Source organism: Mobula birostris, chromosome 11 (genome assembly GCF_030028105.1).
Source record: "Mobula birostris isolate sMobBir1 chromosome 11, sMobBir1.hap1, whole genome shotgun sequence".
Lineage (NCBI taxonomy): Eukaryota > Metazoa > Chordata > Chondrichthyes > Myliobatiformes > Myliobatidae > Mobula > Mobula birostris.
In genome coordinates, this window is record NC_092380.1 from 77,263,557 (window position 1) to 77,281,025 (window position 17,469).

At 40.0% G+C, this 17,469-nt stretch overlaps 1 protein-coding gene across 3 annotated transcripts in view; it reads right to left on the bottom strand.

The window, feature by feature from the left end:
• scube2 (signal peptide, CUB domain, EGF-like 2) overlaps positions 1-17,469 on the bottom strand; it is a 112,304-nt gene that overhangs the window by 20,633 nt on the left and 74,202 nt on the right. For all 3 annotated transcript variants that reach the window (XM_072272596.1, XM_072272597.1, XM_072272595.1), the window contains 2 exons: positions 17,036-17,239; positions 5,318-5,488 (listed from right to left, as the gene is read on the bottom strand). In XM_072272596.1, coding sequence (XP_072128697.1) covers positions 5,318-5,488; positions 17,036-17,239 — 375 coding nt within the window. The remainder of the gene's footprint in view (positions 1-5,317; positions 5,489-17,035; positions 17,240-17,469) is intronic.

A 17,469-nucleotide genomic window follows, 5' to 3' on the forward strand; every position in this document is an offset into this window, starting at 1 on the left:
TTAATCCTAGCCTAATCACGGGACAATTTACAATGACCAATTACCTACAAAACCAATCTGTCTTTGGACTGTGGGAGGAAACCAGAGCACCAAGAGGAAGCCCCCACAGTCATGGGGGAACGTAGAAACTCCTAACAGGCAGCAGTGGGAAGTGAACCCCGGTCACCTCTACTGTAAAGTGTTGCACTAATCACTATGCTACTGTCCTGCCCCATTTATGGAAACCCCTGCACCCTGAGAGCTTCTGGAGAGACTGTCCCAACAAATAATCTAGAAATTCTCAACAGTGGGCCAAAATCACAGGGATGTGCACACTTAAAATACGTCTGCTTGGAAATAGTAAAATTTTCCATCCAATATCAAGTTTCAAAAGAAAATCTCAGCTAATTGTCTACATCTGCCAATTCTGGAAATCTGTGGAGTTCTCCGCCCAATGCAGCAGTGGAGGCTACCTCAGTAAATATATTTAAGACAATGTTGGATAAATTTTGCATAGTAGGGGAATTAAGGGTTATGGGGAAAAGGCAGGTAGGTGGAGATGAGTCCATGGTCAGATCAGCCAGGATCTTACTGAGTAGTGGAGCAGAATGGCTTACTCCTGCTCGTATGTGTTATGTCCTTGTGGTGCGGGGCGTGGGAGAGAAGAGGAAGGTAGAGGGAAGTATAACTGAAGCCAAAGGAAATACAGGAGAAAATGTAACTAAACAATGACATTGATCGGGAAGTAGAAGAGGACGCTAGAATAATGGCTTAACTTTAGTTTACACACAATGTCCTGAAAAGTGAGCCCAGTATTATGTACAGTATATTATCTGCAGAACTCAAGAAGAATTGCTTAAGAACAGTGGCTGTTTTTAAGTTTTATTCATTTGCACATAGAATACAGCAGCAAGAGTGGCATTCACTGCCCATCTCTAAATGAGAAAGGAATGGCAATAGGGCACTTGAACCAATGCAGTCCTTGTGGTGGAGATGTTGCCACAGTGTTGTTGGATAAGGAGATCCAGTGACTCAGTGCTGATGGCTGATGATCAAGCTGGAACGGTGCATGGAGAGAAGCTAATAGTCTTGTTCCCATGTATATGCTGCTCTTATCCACCTGCATAGTGGAGGTTGCTGAGAACCCCGGTGATTTACTGCAGTGCATTTTGCAGTTACTGCACCGTGGAGGCAGCAAATGTTTAAGTGGTTGGACAGATGCACATCAAGCAGACTGCTTTGTCCTGAATTGTACTGAGAATGTTGAATGTTGCTACCATTCCAGTCATCCAGGCAAGTTCACCATATTCCCTAATGTTCCTAGCTTCTGTTCTGCTGGTGATAAGCACAGAACTGGGGTGTCATGAGGTGATTCAGTCAGTGTAGGATGCCCAACTTTTGACCTGTCCTTGCCCCGCCACGTCTGTGTGAACGTTTCTTTCTCTTTTTCGATCTTTTTATTAGTATCGTAATGATAAAGATTAACATAACATAGTAATCATACAAAGTTATTGGGATTACATTGTTGTAATTATCATATATAAATATAAACCCAGTTAATACATGGATATTAAACCTCCCAATCTTACAGGATATAAATATTATATATGGACAAATTAACATGAAAAAGGAAAAAAGAAAAAATATATATACCCCCAAAAAAAACTAATCTAAAAAGATAAACCAACTAAACTACAGGAAAAAAAGACATGAGCTGTTGTGAAACATAAAACAAAGAACCATTAGTGTTGTTGACTCCGCTCCCCTCAACATATACTAAAAAGAAATAGAGTAGGTTTGGAAAAGGTCAAATGACATCATATGGAAGTGTTGAATAAATGGCCTCCAAGTCAAATTTAATAGAGGGATCATAAATAACACTTATAATTTTTTTCTAAATTTAAACACAACATAGTTTGAGAGAACCAATGAAATGTAGTGGGGGGATTGATCTCTTTCCAATTCAGCAAAATGGATCTTCTAGCCATTAGTGTAAGAAATGCAATCATTCGACAGGCTGAAGATGTTAAAAGATTTGGTTCTATCATTGGTAAACCAAAAATTGCAGTAGTAGGGTGTGGTTGTAAATCAATACTCAAAACAGTTGAAATAATATCAAAGATATCTTTCCAGTATTTTTTTAAAAGAGGACATGACCAAAACATATGAGTTAAAGAAGATATCTCAGAGTGACATCTATCACATATAGGATTTATATGAGAGTAATAACGAGCTAATTTATCGTTAGACATATGAACCCTATGCACTACTTTAAACTGTATCAACACATGTTTAGCACATATAGAGGATGAATTAACTAATTGAAATCTTTTTTTCCCATTTTTCAATAGGTAAATTCATCTTAACTTCCCTTTCCCAATCGATCTTAACTTTATTAGATATGTTTGGATGTATTTTCATAATTATAAATGTTTGCTAATACACCTTTCTGAAAAGGATTTAAACCTAAAATTTTTCCAAAATATCCAATGAATATAAATTCGGGAAGGTAGGAAGAACAGTATTTTAAAAATTTCTAATCTGTAAATATCTCAAGAAATGGGATCTAGGCAAATTGTATTTATTAGATAATTGTTCAAAAGACATGAAACAATTATCCAAAAATAGATCACAAATTCTTAATATACCTTTAGTTTTCCAAGCCACATAGGATTGATCCATGATGGAGGGTTGAAAAAACAAATTAGATACAATAGGACTTACTAGAATAAATTGATTCAACCCAAAAAATTTTCAAAATTGAAACCATATTCGTAAAGTATATTTTACTATTAGGTTAACCATTTGTTTATGCAATTTAGAAAGAGAAAAGGGAAGCGAGGTCCCTAAAATAGAACCCAGTGAAAACCCTTGTAAAGATTTACATTCAAGATTTACCCAGTGTGGACCTGAAGTTATGTCCAAGTCCCATGACCAAAATTTTAAATATCGAATATTAATTGCCCAATAATAAAATCTAAAATTTGGCAATGCCAGACCCCATTTCTTTTTAAATTTCTGTATCTTTTACCTATCCTAGGATTTTTATTCTGCCATATATATGAAGAGATTTTAGAATCAACCTTGTCAAAAAAGAATTTCAGAATAAAAACTGGCACCGCTTGAAATAAATATAAAAATTTAGGTAAAATAGTCATCTTGATAGCATTAATCCGACCGAAGAATGATAGAGACATTGGTGACCATTTAGTAAACAAAAGTTTAATCTGATCAATTAAAGGTAAAAAATTAGCATTAAATAAATCCTTATGCTTTTTTGTAATTTTAACCCTTAAGTATGTAAAGAAATCGGTAACCAATTTAAATGGTAAACATCGATAAATTGGAACCTGCATATTTAGGGGAAATAGTTCACTTTTATTAAGCTTTAATTTATAAACAGAAAATTGTGTCAATGTTTCAGTTTGGTTTCTGGTAAATAGCAGCTCACAAGAGACTGGTTGTGCAGGACTTGGTATACTTCTGTTTAATGTTACGTGCAGCACATTAATCTCCTATCTTTTTGAAAATAGTTCTTGACTCACACGGCATGACACATCTGTCACTTGCCACACATCACCCTACAGCAATATTTTGTCCAGGTCTTTCTGCAGACTGTCTCTATTATTTGGAGAACAGCTGACAAATGTATGCTTTACAGAAAAGGCAATGGATGAAGTAAATGAATGTGGAAGAGCCCAGTGCTCCAATCCATGGAATTCCTGCAATAACATGCTGGGGGCTGTCACAACCGAATTTCATCCTCCTGAGTAGCTTACCAACTTGTGGTGGATTATACATCGATTACCAATGATTTCAGTTTTACCAATTCCTTGATGTCAAGGGCTATCAACTCACCTCGCTTTGGCATTGTTGTTTTGTCCATATTTAGACCAAGGAGGTGATGAGGGTCTGGAGTTGTGTGGTTCTTGTGGAATCAAACTTGGCACTGGTGAAAGGTTTCGATGAGCTGATAATGCCTGCCATCACTTTGCTAACAAATGTGTTCAGAATGACGGGGCAGGTAATTAGCTGGATTGTATGTGTTCTGCTTTTTGACAGCAGGGCACATTTAGTGTCCTCAACGTGAGCATGAATCATTGTCTCCAGTGGTTCTGTACAATGGCTAATCCTTTCAATATCATCGCTGACAGACGCATTTATGACCAATGCATTAATTAGTGTCAGGCATGAGCGCAGGTATACATCCAGCATGTTTACAATACATTGTAAAGTTAGAATCTAAAATTTAATTTACGTGAACTATTGACACTAACATTCAACAGGTATGAGGGAGAGAGCAGAACAGGAGCTGATGTCTTCGAACAATTTTAATTCAAGACATCATTGTCAGGATGTTGTACTCGGATAGCACTCAGGGAACTGCTTTCTCAGTATACAGCAAGTCCCACAATATATTTTTTATTCCAACAAACTGACAAACCTGAAGTGTTTAGGAGCAATACAACATTCGAGACTTCCATGTTTGTGTATGCAGTGGTGGAAACCCTGAAGTTGCTGGCGTTTATTTGAGGATAAGCCTGTGTCTATTTGCCACGTGAAGAAGTGCTGCTCTGCCATAAGCACCACACAAAATGCTGGAGGAACTCAGCAGAGCAGGCAGCATCTGTGGAGAGGAATAAACTGTCAACATTTCAGGCCGAGGCCCTTCATCAGGATTGGAAAGGAAGGGAGAAGTCTGGCTTCTCCCACCAGCCCCCCACACCCCCACTTCCTTTCCAATCCTGATGAAGTGTCTAGCTCTAAACTGTCAACTGTTTATTCCTCTCCATAGGTGCTGCCTGACCTGCTGAGTTCCTCCAGCATTTTGTGTGTGTTGCTCTGGAATTCCAGCATCTGCAGAATCTCTTGTGTTTATGCACCGCCGTAGACACATCAAGGAAATGTCCTCCTTCTGCATTGCATAGTTCAATGATTCCACATCACATTAGTATTTCTGGTGACTTGGTTGAAGAGTTAATATCTTCTGGAAGAGGCCCTGTGAAAGCTGCAGCATTAACTGGAAATGAAGATAGGCTATTGGTTCAAAGATTCATTGAAAACTGACACTGCATCCAATGGAGCACTTGCTTGAAATTGCAATAAGCTGCCTAGAATGTGTATTTATTTCATGGGGCCAACACACAACATCCCAAATGACAAAGCTCATACTTTTTTCCAAAGACAAAATATTTGAAAGAAAGGCTGTTTGTGTTTTATGGAAGTTACAGGGTCTCATTTTACCTTTCAGAATATAAGGGGTCCGCTGCAAATTGTAATATTTTAATTGTAACACCATATTTCATAACCATACAAGTTATTTGTCACATTGCCTCACCTCCACATTCTGAAACATTACGAGCACCAGTTGACCTTTGGTTTCCTTGGCTTTCAGGGTTTGGGCAAGGCTCACACGAAAGCTGTCCTTCTTCGTCTTGATAGGTACCAGCAGGACATAATATACACCTCTCCTGTTCGCCATCGTAGTACGTGCCAGCGCTACAACTAACTAGCAGCAGAAGGTTGAAGAAACAGTCTTTACTGATGGATGAAAACATACTTTTAATTTTTAACAGCATAACCAGTACACCTCATCCGGACTGGTTAAAATCATAAAAATAGCTTTTATGGATCTATGTTAAAAAACAACTGCTGGAAGATAATTTTAGCAGAGCAAAAGCCACCAGCGAAAGTAGTTCAAAACAGATTTAAACCAGCTTTACATAAAATGTCAAGCACATTTCTGAACTTCCATGCTGAATCTGAATGTTCTTTTATCTCAATTTAATATTAATGTACCGTTTGTATAAGTCATTGCTGAATGTTAAACAATCGTGATACACTTCCACAGGTTTATTCAATTTGTGTTAGTTTTGCTTGAATGTTACCATTTGTATAGTAACAGAGAATGTTTTATCTTACTGTATGTAACCAGCTAATTTATTCTCACAGCCCCACTATCATGTGAACTGGATGGCTGCATGCTGCTCGAGGCAATTTCGTCTCCGTATTTATAATTTTAAACTAGCCAGAGTTAGTTTTATTTTTATCATTCCATACAATGAAAACATTTGAACAGGATTTGACTTTACTCCCCTCATCGATTTGTTAAGACCGAAAAAGCACAATAGCGTCTCTTCCACCTCAGGCGACTGAAGAAGTTCGGCATGAGCCCCCAGATCCTCAATACCTTCTACAGGGGCACCATAGAGAGCATCGTGACGGGCTGTATCACCGCCTGGTATGGGAACTGTACCAACCTTGATCACTGGACACTGCAGAGAGTGGTACGGACAACCCAGTGCATCTGTGGATGTGAACTGCCCTCCACTGAGGACATTTACAGCAGCAGGTGCAGAAAGAAGGTCTGGAAGATCATTGGGGACGCCAGTCACCCCAACCATAAACTGTTTCAGCTGCTTCTGCCTGGCAAAAGTTACCGCAGCATTAAAGCCAGGACCAACAGGCTACAGGATGGGTTCTTTCTACAAGCCATTAGACTTTTAAATTCACATGTCTGTACATTGCAACAGAGTCATAACAGAAAGATTTCTACTCCCTCACTTGTGGGATGGATGTAAGATTTAAATAAATTTAAATATTTGAACATGTTATTATCAATGCAACTGCACATCACTGCTATTCCACATAATAATCACCATTCAGCAGGTATAGTCCATTTGTATGTGTGTACTAAGCTGTGTTTTAAAGTGACAGGATGTGAAATCACAGGAACAAATAAGGATGCACAAGTTCCTATGTACCCCTACAAAATACCAAGCAGAAATCACCAACATACTTGACACTTTTTCACATAGAGGAAAGAAAACCAAAAGATGACAAACACTGAATCATTTCAATTAAAATTCATGATTGCTGATTCAAACAACAGTCATGGAAACCAAGCAAGCAGTCATCTCTGTGATATTTCACTCATCCAGGCTGCTGTCCCACAGACTTCAAATCAGCCTCCATCATCCCTGTTCCAAAGAACTTAAACAACTACTGCCTGATGGCACTGATGCTAATCATTATGGCTGGTAACTGCACACATCAAAACTCCATTCCTGCCATAGTGGACACTGACCAGTATGCTTACTGACAGAACTGCTCAACGACAGATGCCACAGCATCTGTCATGTAACTCGCCCTGACACACAGAGAAAACAAGGACACTTATGTCAGAATACTGTTTCTGGATTTCAGTTTGGCAATCAACACTATCGTCCCACAAGTCTTGGTGAATAAACTCCTACTCAACAGTTTAAATATACCACTGTTGCAATTCCTAACAAACAAACCTCAGGATGCCCAACCACTCCTCCCTCCCCATCGTCCTCAGCACAAGGGCTCCCAAGGCACTACACTGAGCCCACTGTTACACACCCTGCTCACACCTGACCAAACACCCGAGCAATCACATTGTCAAGTTCGCCAATGATATGGAAATTGTGGGGCTCGTCACCAACAGCGATGAGAAGGCCTACTAAGAGGAGGTGGAAGAACTCAAGGCCTGGTGTTGGAAAAATAACCTCTTCCTCAGTGTCAACAAGTCAAAGTAGATGGTTATCGACTTTGGGAAAACTCGCACCACTCACACCTTTCCTTACAACAGCAGCACAGCAGTGGAAACTACGAGCAGCTTCAAACTCCTTGGAGTGCACATCACACACAACCTCTCATTGTCCCAGTAAGCAACCTTGCCAACACCTCAACTTTCTGAGGAGGCTGGACTATGGACGTCTACAGATGCACGTAGAGAGCATCCTGACATTGTACGGTGCGGAAAGTGCACTACAGCAGACAGGGAGGCTGAACAACAGGTAGTTAAAACAGCCCAAAGCATCACAAGCACCAGCCTACCCACCATCAAGGACTTATATACAGAAAGGTACCAGCAACATCATGAAGAATCCCATCTACCCAGCTCATGGAACTCGTCCCACTCCCATCAGGGAGGGGGCTAAGCAGCATTAACACCAGAGCCATCAGACTCAATAACTGTAACTTTCCCCGAGCAGTAAGGCTGATCAACACCTCCACCCACTAACCCACCCCTCCACACGATCATCGCCACTACTTATCATTTCCTGTCAGAGTCACCTTATATACAGTCACTCCTGTGCCCAGTGCCACTTTATGGACATACAATTAATCCATATATAAATAAAAACAATCTTTTGTATTTATATTTATAGTCTGCTTTTATTGTTGTGTTCTTTATCTTATTGTTTTTTTGTGCCGCATTGGATCCAGAGTAAAAATTATTTTGTTTTCATTTACACTTGTGTACTGGAAATGACATTAAACCATCTTGAATCTTGAAAACAGCTGTACCTGGTGATCTGGCAGGCCTTTGAAAACCTGTGCCAACCAACGGGCAGGAATATTCAAGAATATCCTCAGTCACTCACTGCAAAGTTTGCCACCTGCTTCAAAAGGGTGACAATTATACCAGTGTTCAAGAAGAGCAGATGAGCTGCCTCAATGACTATCGCCCAGTAGCTCTCACGCCTACTGTGATGAAGTGCTTTGAGAGGTTAGTCACGGCTAGAATCAACTCCCGCCTGAGTAAGGACCTAGGCCACTGCAGTTTGCCTATCGCCACAATGGGTCTACAGCAGATGCAGTCTCACTGGCTCTCCACTCAGCCTCGGATCACCTGCACAACAGCAATACTTATGTCAGGCTACTGTTTATTGACTACAGCTCAGTGTTCAACGCAATCGTACCCTCAGTTCTCATCAAAAAGCTCCAAAACCTGGGCCTCCGTACCTCCTTCTGCAACCAGATCTCTGACTTCAGCACCAGGAGACCAGTCTGTACAGGTTGTAAATAACATCTCCTCCTTGCTGACAATCAACACTGGCACACCTCAAGGATATGTGCTTAGCCCACTGATCTACTTTCTTCACCCATGACTGTGTGGCTAGGCACAGCTCAAACACTATCTCTAAATTTGCAAATGACATAACAATTGTTGGCAGAATTTCATATGGTGATGAGGAGGCATACAGGAGTAAGATAGATCAGCTGGTCGAGTGGTGTCACAACAGCAACCCTACACTCAACATCAGTAAGACCAAGAAACTGATGGTGCATTTTAGGAAGGGGAAATTGACGGAACACACAGCAGTACTCATCGAGGGATCAGAAGTGGAGGTGGTGAGCAGTTTCGAATTCCTGGGTATCAACATTTCTGAGGATCTATCCTGGGTCCAACATATTGATACAATTACAGAGAAGGCATGACAGCAAGTTTATTTCATTAGGAGTTTGTCAGCAAAGACCCTCACAGATTTCTACCAACGTACTGTGGGTAGCACTCTGACTGGTTGCATCATTGTCTGGTATGGAGGGGCCACTGTACTGGATTGGGGAAAAGTTGCAGAAAGTTGTAAACTTGTCCCGCTCTATCGTGGGCACTAGCCTCCCCAGCATGCAGGACACCTTCAAGAGGCAATGCATCAAAAAGGCAGCATCCATCGTTAAGGACCCCCATCACACTGGACACGTCCTCTTCTCATTGCTACCATCAAGAAGGAAATCCTGAGCCTGAAGATAAACACCCAACATTTCAGGAACCGTTCCTTCCCCTCTGCCATCTGATTACCGAATGGACATTGAACCCATAAACTCTTTCTCAGTATTTTTCACTCTTTTTCTACACTATTTAATTTATTTTTATATACTAATTGTAATTTATAGTTTATTATTATGTATTGCAACGTACCACTGCAACAAAACAACAAATTTCACAGCATATACCAGTGATATTAAACCTGACTGATTCGGATTCAGCTGCAGGTTGAACTAAATAAATCCACAACTGGTTCATTTCTTTTGTGTCATGCCTCCTTTTCAATGCCAATCAACAATGCCCTGGGATGTGCAATACATCCCATAGTAATATTTTGTGTTTCATTGACCCCCTTTGCAAAGTCTCATTCTATCTCATTCTTCCTTCTTGAGTGGTTTTCACATTTTCCCACATTATACTCTGTCAAATTCTTGCTCATTTGTTTAACCCATCTATATTCTTTTTCAACCTCTTCAAAACCTGCTAACCCATGTATTTACAGATTGTTCACAAATTTGCCTGTTGTCTATTTGGTTCCTTCATCCAATTCAATAACACAAATTTCAGTGGCTGAGATCCCCGTAGCACCACACTAATTAATGATAGTCAACCTGAAAATAACCTCATTTGTCCCAAATGTTTTCTGTTTTCTTGCCCCTCTTGCCCTTTTCTCACTGTTACCATCAGATAGGAGATACAGAAGCCTGAAGGCACACACTCAGCGATTCAGGAACAGCTTCTTCCCCTCTGCCATCCGATTCCTAAATGGACGTTGAAGCTTTGGACACTACCTCACTTTTTTTAATATACATTATTTCTGTTTATGCACCTTTTTTTAATCTAGTCAATATACGTCATTGATTTACTTGTTTGTTTATTATTATTATCTTTTATTTTATTTATTATTTTTTTCTCTCTGCTAGATTATGTATTGCATTGACCTGCTGCTGCTAAGGTAAGAAAGTTCACGTCAGATGTTGGTGATAATAAACCTGATTCTGATTCTGAGTTAGCCAACCCCATTTCCATGATAACATAGTAGTTAACACAATACTATTACAGCTTGGAGTGTCAAAACTTGGAGTTCAATTCCAAAGTCATCTGTAAGTAGTTTGCGAATGCATGGGTTTCCTCCAGGTTAGTTTCCAAACCGGTTAGTAGGTTAATTGTTCATTATAAATTGTCCCGTGCTTTGATTAGGATTAACTAGGTGGGTTGCTGGGTAGTGCAGCTCGGTGGGCCAGAGGGGTCTTTTGCATGCTGTATCTCTAAATAACTTAAAATAAATAAAATTTCCTTGTCACTATATTATGTCCCTGTTTCCATGTGCAGTAAACTTATGCTACACCTCATCAAACACTCTTTGTAGTTAATAAATTAAAACACTCTGCAGAGTGTGTAAGTGTTTCAGATTTCAGAATTTTTTGGATTTTGGAATATATAATGAGAGAGCTTGGGATCACCATTACTTCCAACTCTGAATTTATGTGTAGTCTTTGTCTTACTCTCGTTCATCACATGTTTGTACTGATGCAGCTGTACATCATCTTATATTTTCATCATCAACGATCTTACCACCACAAATCTTTAAAAATTTAATGCTGTGCCTTTCTCAAATTTTTTGCAGGCAGCGTGCCAATTATTCATAATCTTTGCTTGTTTCATGATCAGCATACTGTTAAGTAGCATATGTTCACTATGACATTGACTGGCCACCCTTTCAATACACCGTCGAGATCTTCATTTTTCGCATTAGCAGTGTTTTTCTATTTTTCATTAACTTCTGTTCTGGTCACTTCTCAGAATTGTCTATGGCGCGCAGAGACCTGTGCGTCACTTGGGAACCCTCCCAGTGCCTTGTGGAATTTCCCATTTGTGACGTCATGTCAGTGCTCAAAAACGTTCCGATTGCAGAGGTTTCCAGATTTTGGTATTTCAGATAGGGGGTACTCAACCTGTATAAAAAGTATTTTTATGTTAACCTGATTTCCATCACTGACACCCACCACTGAAACAAATATGTACATTGCCTTTCACAAATTAAAATAAACATTATTTTTGACAATTTTATGTCTTGTTTGCAATGCCAGTGCAATTTTTAAAAAAATTCTTCCTGCCATTTAGGTAATACCCTAATAAGACCTTCATTACCATATATTAAACTGTGAGAAATAAAGTGAATTGGCTCTCTGACTATTCTGTTCCCCAGAGCCAGTTCCTCAGATTTTGAACGAAGAAAACATAAAGACCTTAAAGTGTTGCTGTTCTGTAATGGGTGGGTTGAGAGTCCCAAAGCCGTATCAAAACTAATGGATGTCCATGCTACTACCATGTTTATATTTACAGCAGAGAATGCTTCCACAGAGATTTTGATCCTTCTTATAGCATAGCTACTTCTTTGCTTCCTTTACAAGCTTGCTTTATTGATGCCCCAGTTACTAGAGACAACCTGTAAAGGGAAATCCTGAAGAAGGGTCTCGGTCCAAATTGTCGACCGTTTATTCATTTGCACATTTTCTGCCTGACCTGCTGAGCTCCTCCAGCATTTTGTGTGTGTTGCTGTAAAGGCTGTGTTATAATCTGTCTTCTGGCAACCTGAATGGTTGGAAAATGAACTTTTAATTCTCAAGCAGGAGGGACCTTTTCGAAATTACGTACATTTCCTTTCTCATTATTCATGTTAAAAATTTCACCCTCTCTTCTAATTCCTCAAACGGTGGCTTGCTGAGACATAAAATTGAATCCATTTTATAACATACGTAAAGATAGCAAAACTAAAATTTAAGGGAAGGCATTTTCCACTGTTTCTGCCAGCCAGCTAATAACTTAGATAAAGGCTCTTGCGTAACAGCCATTGGGGATGAACTAATCGAGAGGTCATGGCCTCACACGTTACTTTGACATTTTGAGCAGGAATTACAACCAAAGCAACATCACAACCAGCTGATGCAGAGAAATGCGCAGGGCCACTCAATCTCAGCAGTTCATACTCCGGGTATCCACTTGCACAACACATCAACCACCTACCAGTGTGGCTATCAGTCATTTAAGACTTTAGCATGCTAACGAAAAGAATATATCACTTTGTTTTCCAACCATTTACAAGGTTTACCAAGCACAAGAACAAGAGCTTAAAATGGAGGCAGGGATGGTCTCTATTTTCTCCAATATAAAAATAAGTTGATCAAATATTAAATTATTTATGAATAGAAGTAAATAAATCTATTACATTTACTTTTTTTAAAAAGTATACTGGTAGATATGACATTTACAATGAACTGCGATGATTTGAAGAAACAAGGCATTGCAGTATCTGATGTAAGATATATGGGCACATTTGTACCTTATGGAACTGAACCAACATAAGAAGGCCTCTATAATCAGTTAGTTACAGTAACTCAGATAAACAAAATGGATGAAAAACAGGCACGCTCAAAGGCAAGTTCTTGGGCATTAATAGCATCTCCAGTAAAAGCTAGGACACTTTGCAAAACAGTCGTAGGTGATGATCTAAAGCCAAATATGAATCATCTTATTGAAAACACACCCTAAGTGGTTTTAAATTTAGTTGCTGATGGAATGACATGTGATCTCTGGTTTAAAAAAATATTCACAGCAAAATACACCAGCCAAATCTGGTGCTCCAATGGAAATAGATATTTTAAAACTGTTACGTTGAAATTCTTCCTAAAAATTTCTAGAACTGATGCTTATTAACATTCAGTGTTTAACTTCTACTAATTACACATCTCTGGATTTTTAATCCTCAAACTCAAACTAACCATGGACCAGATTTTACTGACAAGACAACGTGGTTATATTTCCTATTCCCTGTTCTAGCCTGAACTGAATTTGGAAGCCTGATCTTGCTTGTCCAGATTGCACAGATACTGAGCAGCATAGGTGGAGAGGCAGTTGATTCAGAATTAACTCTACACTTCTACAAGGGAAGACAGGAGAACGTGCACTGTTCCTCATCGAGGGATCAGCAGTGGAAAGGGTAAGTAGCTTCAAGTTCCTGGGCATCAACATTTCCGAGGATCTAACCTGGGCCCAACACACTGATGCAATCACAGAGAGGCATGCCAGTGAGTTTGAGGAGATTTGGTATGTCACCAAAGACTATAGCAAATTCCTTCACAGCCTAGGACAGAGGTTCCATTACACAGGAGCAGAACAGGCTGTGGAGGACTGTAGGCTCAGCCATTTCCTTCACGTGCACAAGCCAGTCCACTATTGCAGACATCTTCAAAAGGTGTCATCCATCATTAAGGACCTTCGCCACCCAGGAAATTCCCTCTTCTCATTACTACTGCTGGGGTGGTGGGAGTGCACAGGAGCCTGAGGATCAACATTTTAGGAACAGCTTCTTTCCCTCAGACATCAGATTCCTGAACGGTACATAAACACTACCTTGCTACTCCTCTTCTGTGCTACATTTTTTTATTTGCAGCTTATGGTAATATAATGCACTGTACAGCTGCCACAAAACAACAAACTTCGCTGCCATACATTATGTCAGTGATAAAGCTGGCTCTAATTTTGATTCTAAACTTACCATACTTCACTCAGATGACAAATGCTACAATGCTAAGTGATGAAATACAATGATGAAAGACCCTGTTGGACATTGATTGCCACAAGCCTGCTTCCCCTGTTTTGGTGGTGAGACAGGCAGCGAGGCAGCAGTGTTGCCTCGGTTGTAGCGAAGATGAGGCCTCAGTCCTCGGGCTTGCGTTGTAGTATGGCATCCGGGCTCCGTTGGGGGTGGTCTCTTTTGGGGCTGTCCTCCAGTGTTGGATCAGTGGAATTACAGGCTGGACTACCGGAAACCATCAATTTGCAGGACTTGGACTAAAAATGTGTTTTCTTACATGACTATGTTATTTTTTTCCCCTTTCTTGTTATTTTGAATGTGTGTATATGTTTTTGCACCTTGGCCCCAGGGAAACGCTGTCACATTCAGCTGTATCGATGTATGGCTTGAATGACAACTCAACTTGATTTGATTTGATTTGATTTGATGCTGTGATGTGCTGCATAGAGAAGTCCCGTCCACAAAATTCATCTGGAAAACTTCGAAAGGCAGCTAAGCCCTTCCCCCAACTTACAGCAGCTGCCAAGATTTTTCAGATATATCTGGTATGCAGGAAATATTTAAAGCTAATTACTATGAAGTAAATATCTCTCAACAATCAGAATCAGAATCAGGTACAATTTCACTGGCATAAGTTGTGAAATGTGTCATTTTTGCGGCAGCAACACATAATAATATTAAACTATAAATTACAATAAGTATATATTAAAAAATTAAATTAAGTAAGTAGAACAAAAAGAAAGGAGAAAAAAGTGAGATAGTTGATTCATTGTTCATTCGGAAACATAATGGTGGAGGGAAAGAAGCTCCTCCTGTACCTCCTCTTTGTGGTTGCAATGAGAAGAGGGCATGACCTTGGTAATGGGAGCCCTTAATGATGGATTGCCTTTTGATGCATTGCCTTTTGAAAGCGTCCTGGATGCTGGGGAGGCCAGTGCCCACGATAGAGCAGGAAGAGTTTATAACTTCCTGCAGCTTTTTCTGATGCTGTGCCGTGGCCTCTCCACACCAGACAGTGATGCTACCAGTTAGAATGCTGTCTACGGTACATCTGTAGAAGTTTGTGAGAGTCTTTGGTGACAAAATCCTAATAAGATATACCCGCTGTCATGCCTTCTTTGTAATTGCATCAATATGTTGGGCCCAGGATAGATCTTCAGAGATGTTGGCTCCCAGGAACTTGAAACTACTCGTCCTTTCCCCTGCCGATCCCTCGATGAGGACTGATGTGTGTTCCCTTGACTTCCCTTTCCTGATGTCCATAATCAATTCCTTGGTCTTACTGATATTGAGTGCAAGGTTGTTGTGACACAACCTCCCAGCAACAACAATTAAAACTATTTGAAAAGTTTCTAAAAATCTGATAGAACAAAAACATTTCAAAATACTCTTAAGTTACATTTTATCTCTTTCTTTCTTTCAGCCCAGCAATCCCCGTACAAATGAATCAAGGACTGAGCCGAGCACATTGCTATGTGAAACTGCTGTCAACATCCAGCAAGTCCAACCTTTGAGTTCAACTTATCACACTACTGTTTTGCAATTTGGTCCAAAGTACATCAGAGTATTTATGAAACTTACAGATGTAATAATTTATTGTTTTACTAGCCTAACATTTGTGAGCAATTACTGAGTTGGAATCCCATCTAAATGTTTGTCCCCCTGTTTCTGCCTGGTTACTGCCCTGTGCACTTTTCTGTAGTGTCCTTGACTGCTATTAAATGAAAATGGCTACCTCACTAATGTATGGAACTCAGAAGTCAGATCATCTCATACTTTGTGCCAGTTACAAAGTTATCAAAAAGAGTTAGGAATACCTATCAGAAGTGGTGTTAATGGGCCCTTGTTATCAGTGGTGACTGATATGATGTATAAACAACATTAGATGTGAATAGGATTGATACCCAATACTTGTGGGAGAGACGGAGTCAAAGAGAACTGTTTTCACCTTATTTCTTCTTTTGGTAGTTTTTGTTTCCAGGTGCAAAGAATAGATCAGTTCTTGAGAGTATTCTTACCACTGCTGGGAAATAGACGGACATTCGCTCAGGAGTTTCAAGCAGAGAACATTGTATCCAAACATCTACTTTTCAAGACTTGATACAAGCAAGCTTTTGAAGATATAATGAAGCAGCACCACCTACCTACTGCCCGTTACACCACTGGCATTTAGGGCAGCCATGAAGGTCCTCCACCTCCGGCTCCCTTCATCATTTCAGCGGCTCCGTTTTCACTGCTCTCAGTCATGAAAGTCCCTGATGGAGACTCAGGAACACCATCACACACATATGCAGAAGAATTCTTCTTTGCTGCTTCCTTAACAGTTTTATTTTACCATTCAGGTTTGTTAGCCCTAAGCTGAAACCCCAAACCTGGTGGACTGGTGGACCACTCTTAGTCTGGCCTCTACCCTTTGATCTGTTTGGCATGGGTGACCCTACCAAGAGCCAAAACATAAAGCCCTGACTCCAGCCGACATAGCCCTCCGGGTCATTGAGACACGCAAGCCTGCACACCCAGTGACATTTGTGGACCTCTTAGAGGGAAGCAGCACCACCAAAAGTCCAGAAACCCTGAGTACCTGCTTTTCTGAATGTGCAATATCCTAGTTTTGATTAAAGGACTCATAGTATTATCTCATTCAGGTAAAAAAAAAGAGGAAAATCTGATCAGCATTTAGACTCAACAAGGAATGATGAATGTTAGAAAATACAGAGGCACTCAGGCTTTCTGAATTTATGGTGATGCTGCTTCACCATTTGTTCAGAAGCTTGCTTTTTTTCAAGCCTATGAACTATAGTTTTTTCAATCGAAGTACAAAAAGTTCTGGTGGCCAGTACAGAAGGACTAGAACTAGAACTTAAGATCTTTGTACCCACCACATCTGTTATTCTGAGAAACCTGGCCTGGTGCACATGACTCCTGTAAATCCGTTGCTTTTGCTGTTTTCTTAGCCACCTCATATTCTGTTCCAGCAACGCGGAGGTAGAACTGCTCCCTGTTGATTGATTTCCTCAGTGTTCTTGTCGTTTTTCGAAGCCTCTTCTCAGTTTTCCGTCGTATGCACCCAAAATCACAGGTTTCTACAAGAAAATACAAAGATACTCAATAATAACAGTCTACCAAACAGCTGGCAAGAATCCCAAGAAGACAGTTCTATTTCACCACCATATCATAAATAATTTGGACATGCTTTAATAAGATAACAAATTCATTCAAAATACTAGGTACAAATACAAGACAGCCATCATCACAGGAAACAGTTGAGCACAACATGAGAATGGAGGTGCTTCCTTCAGATGTGTGAAGATAT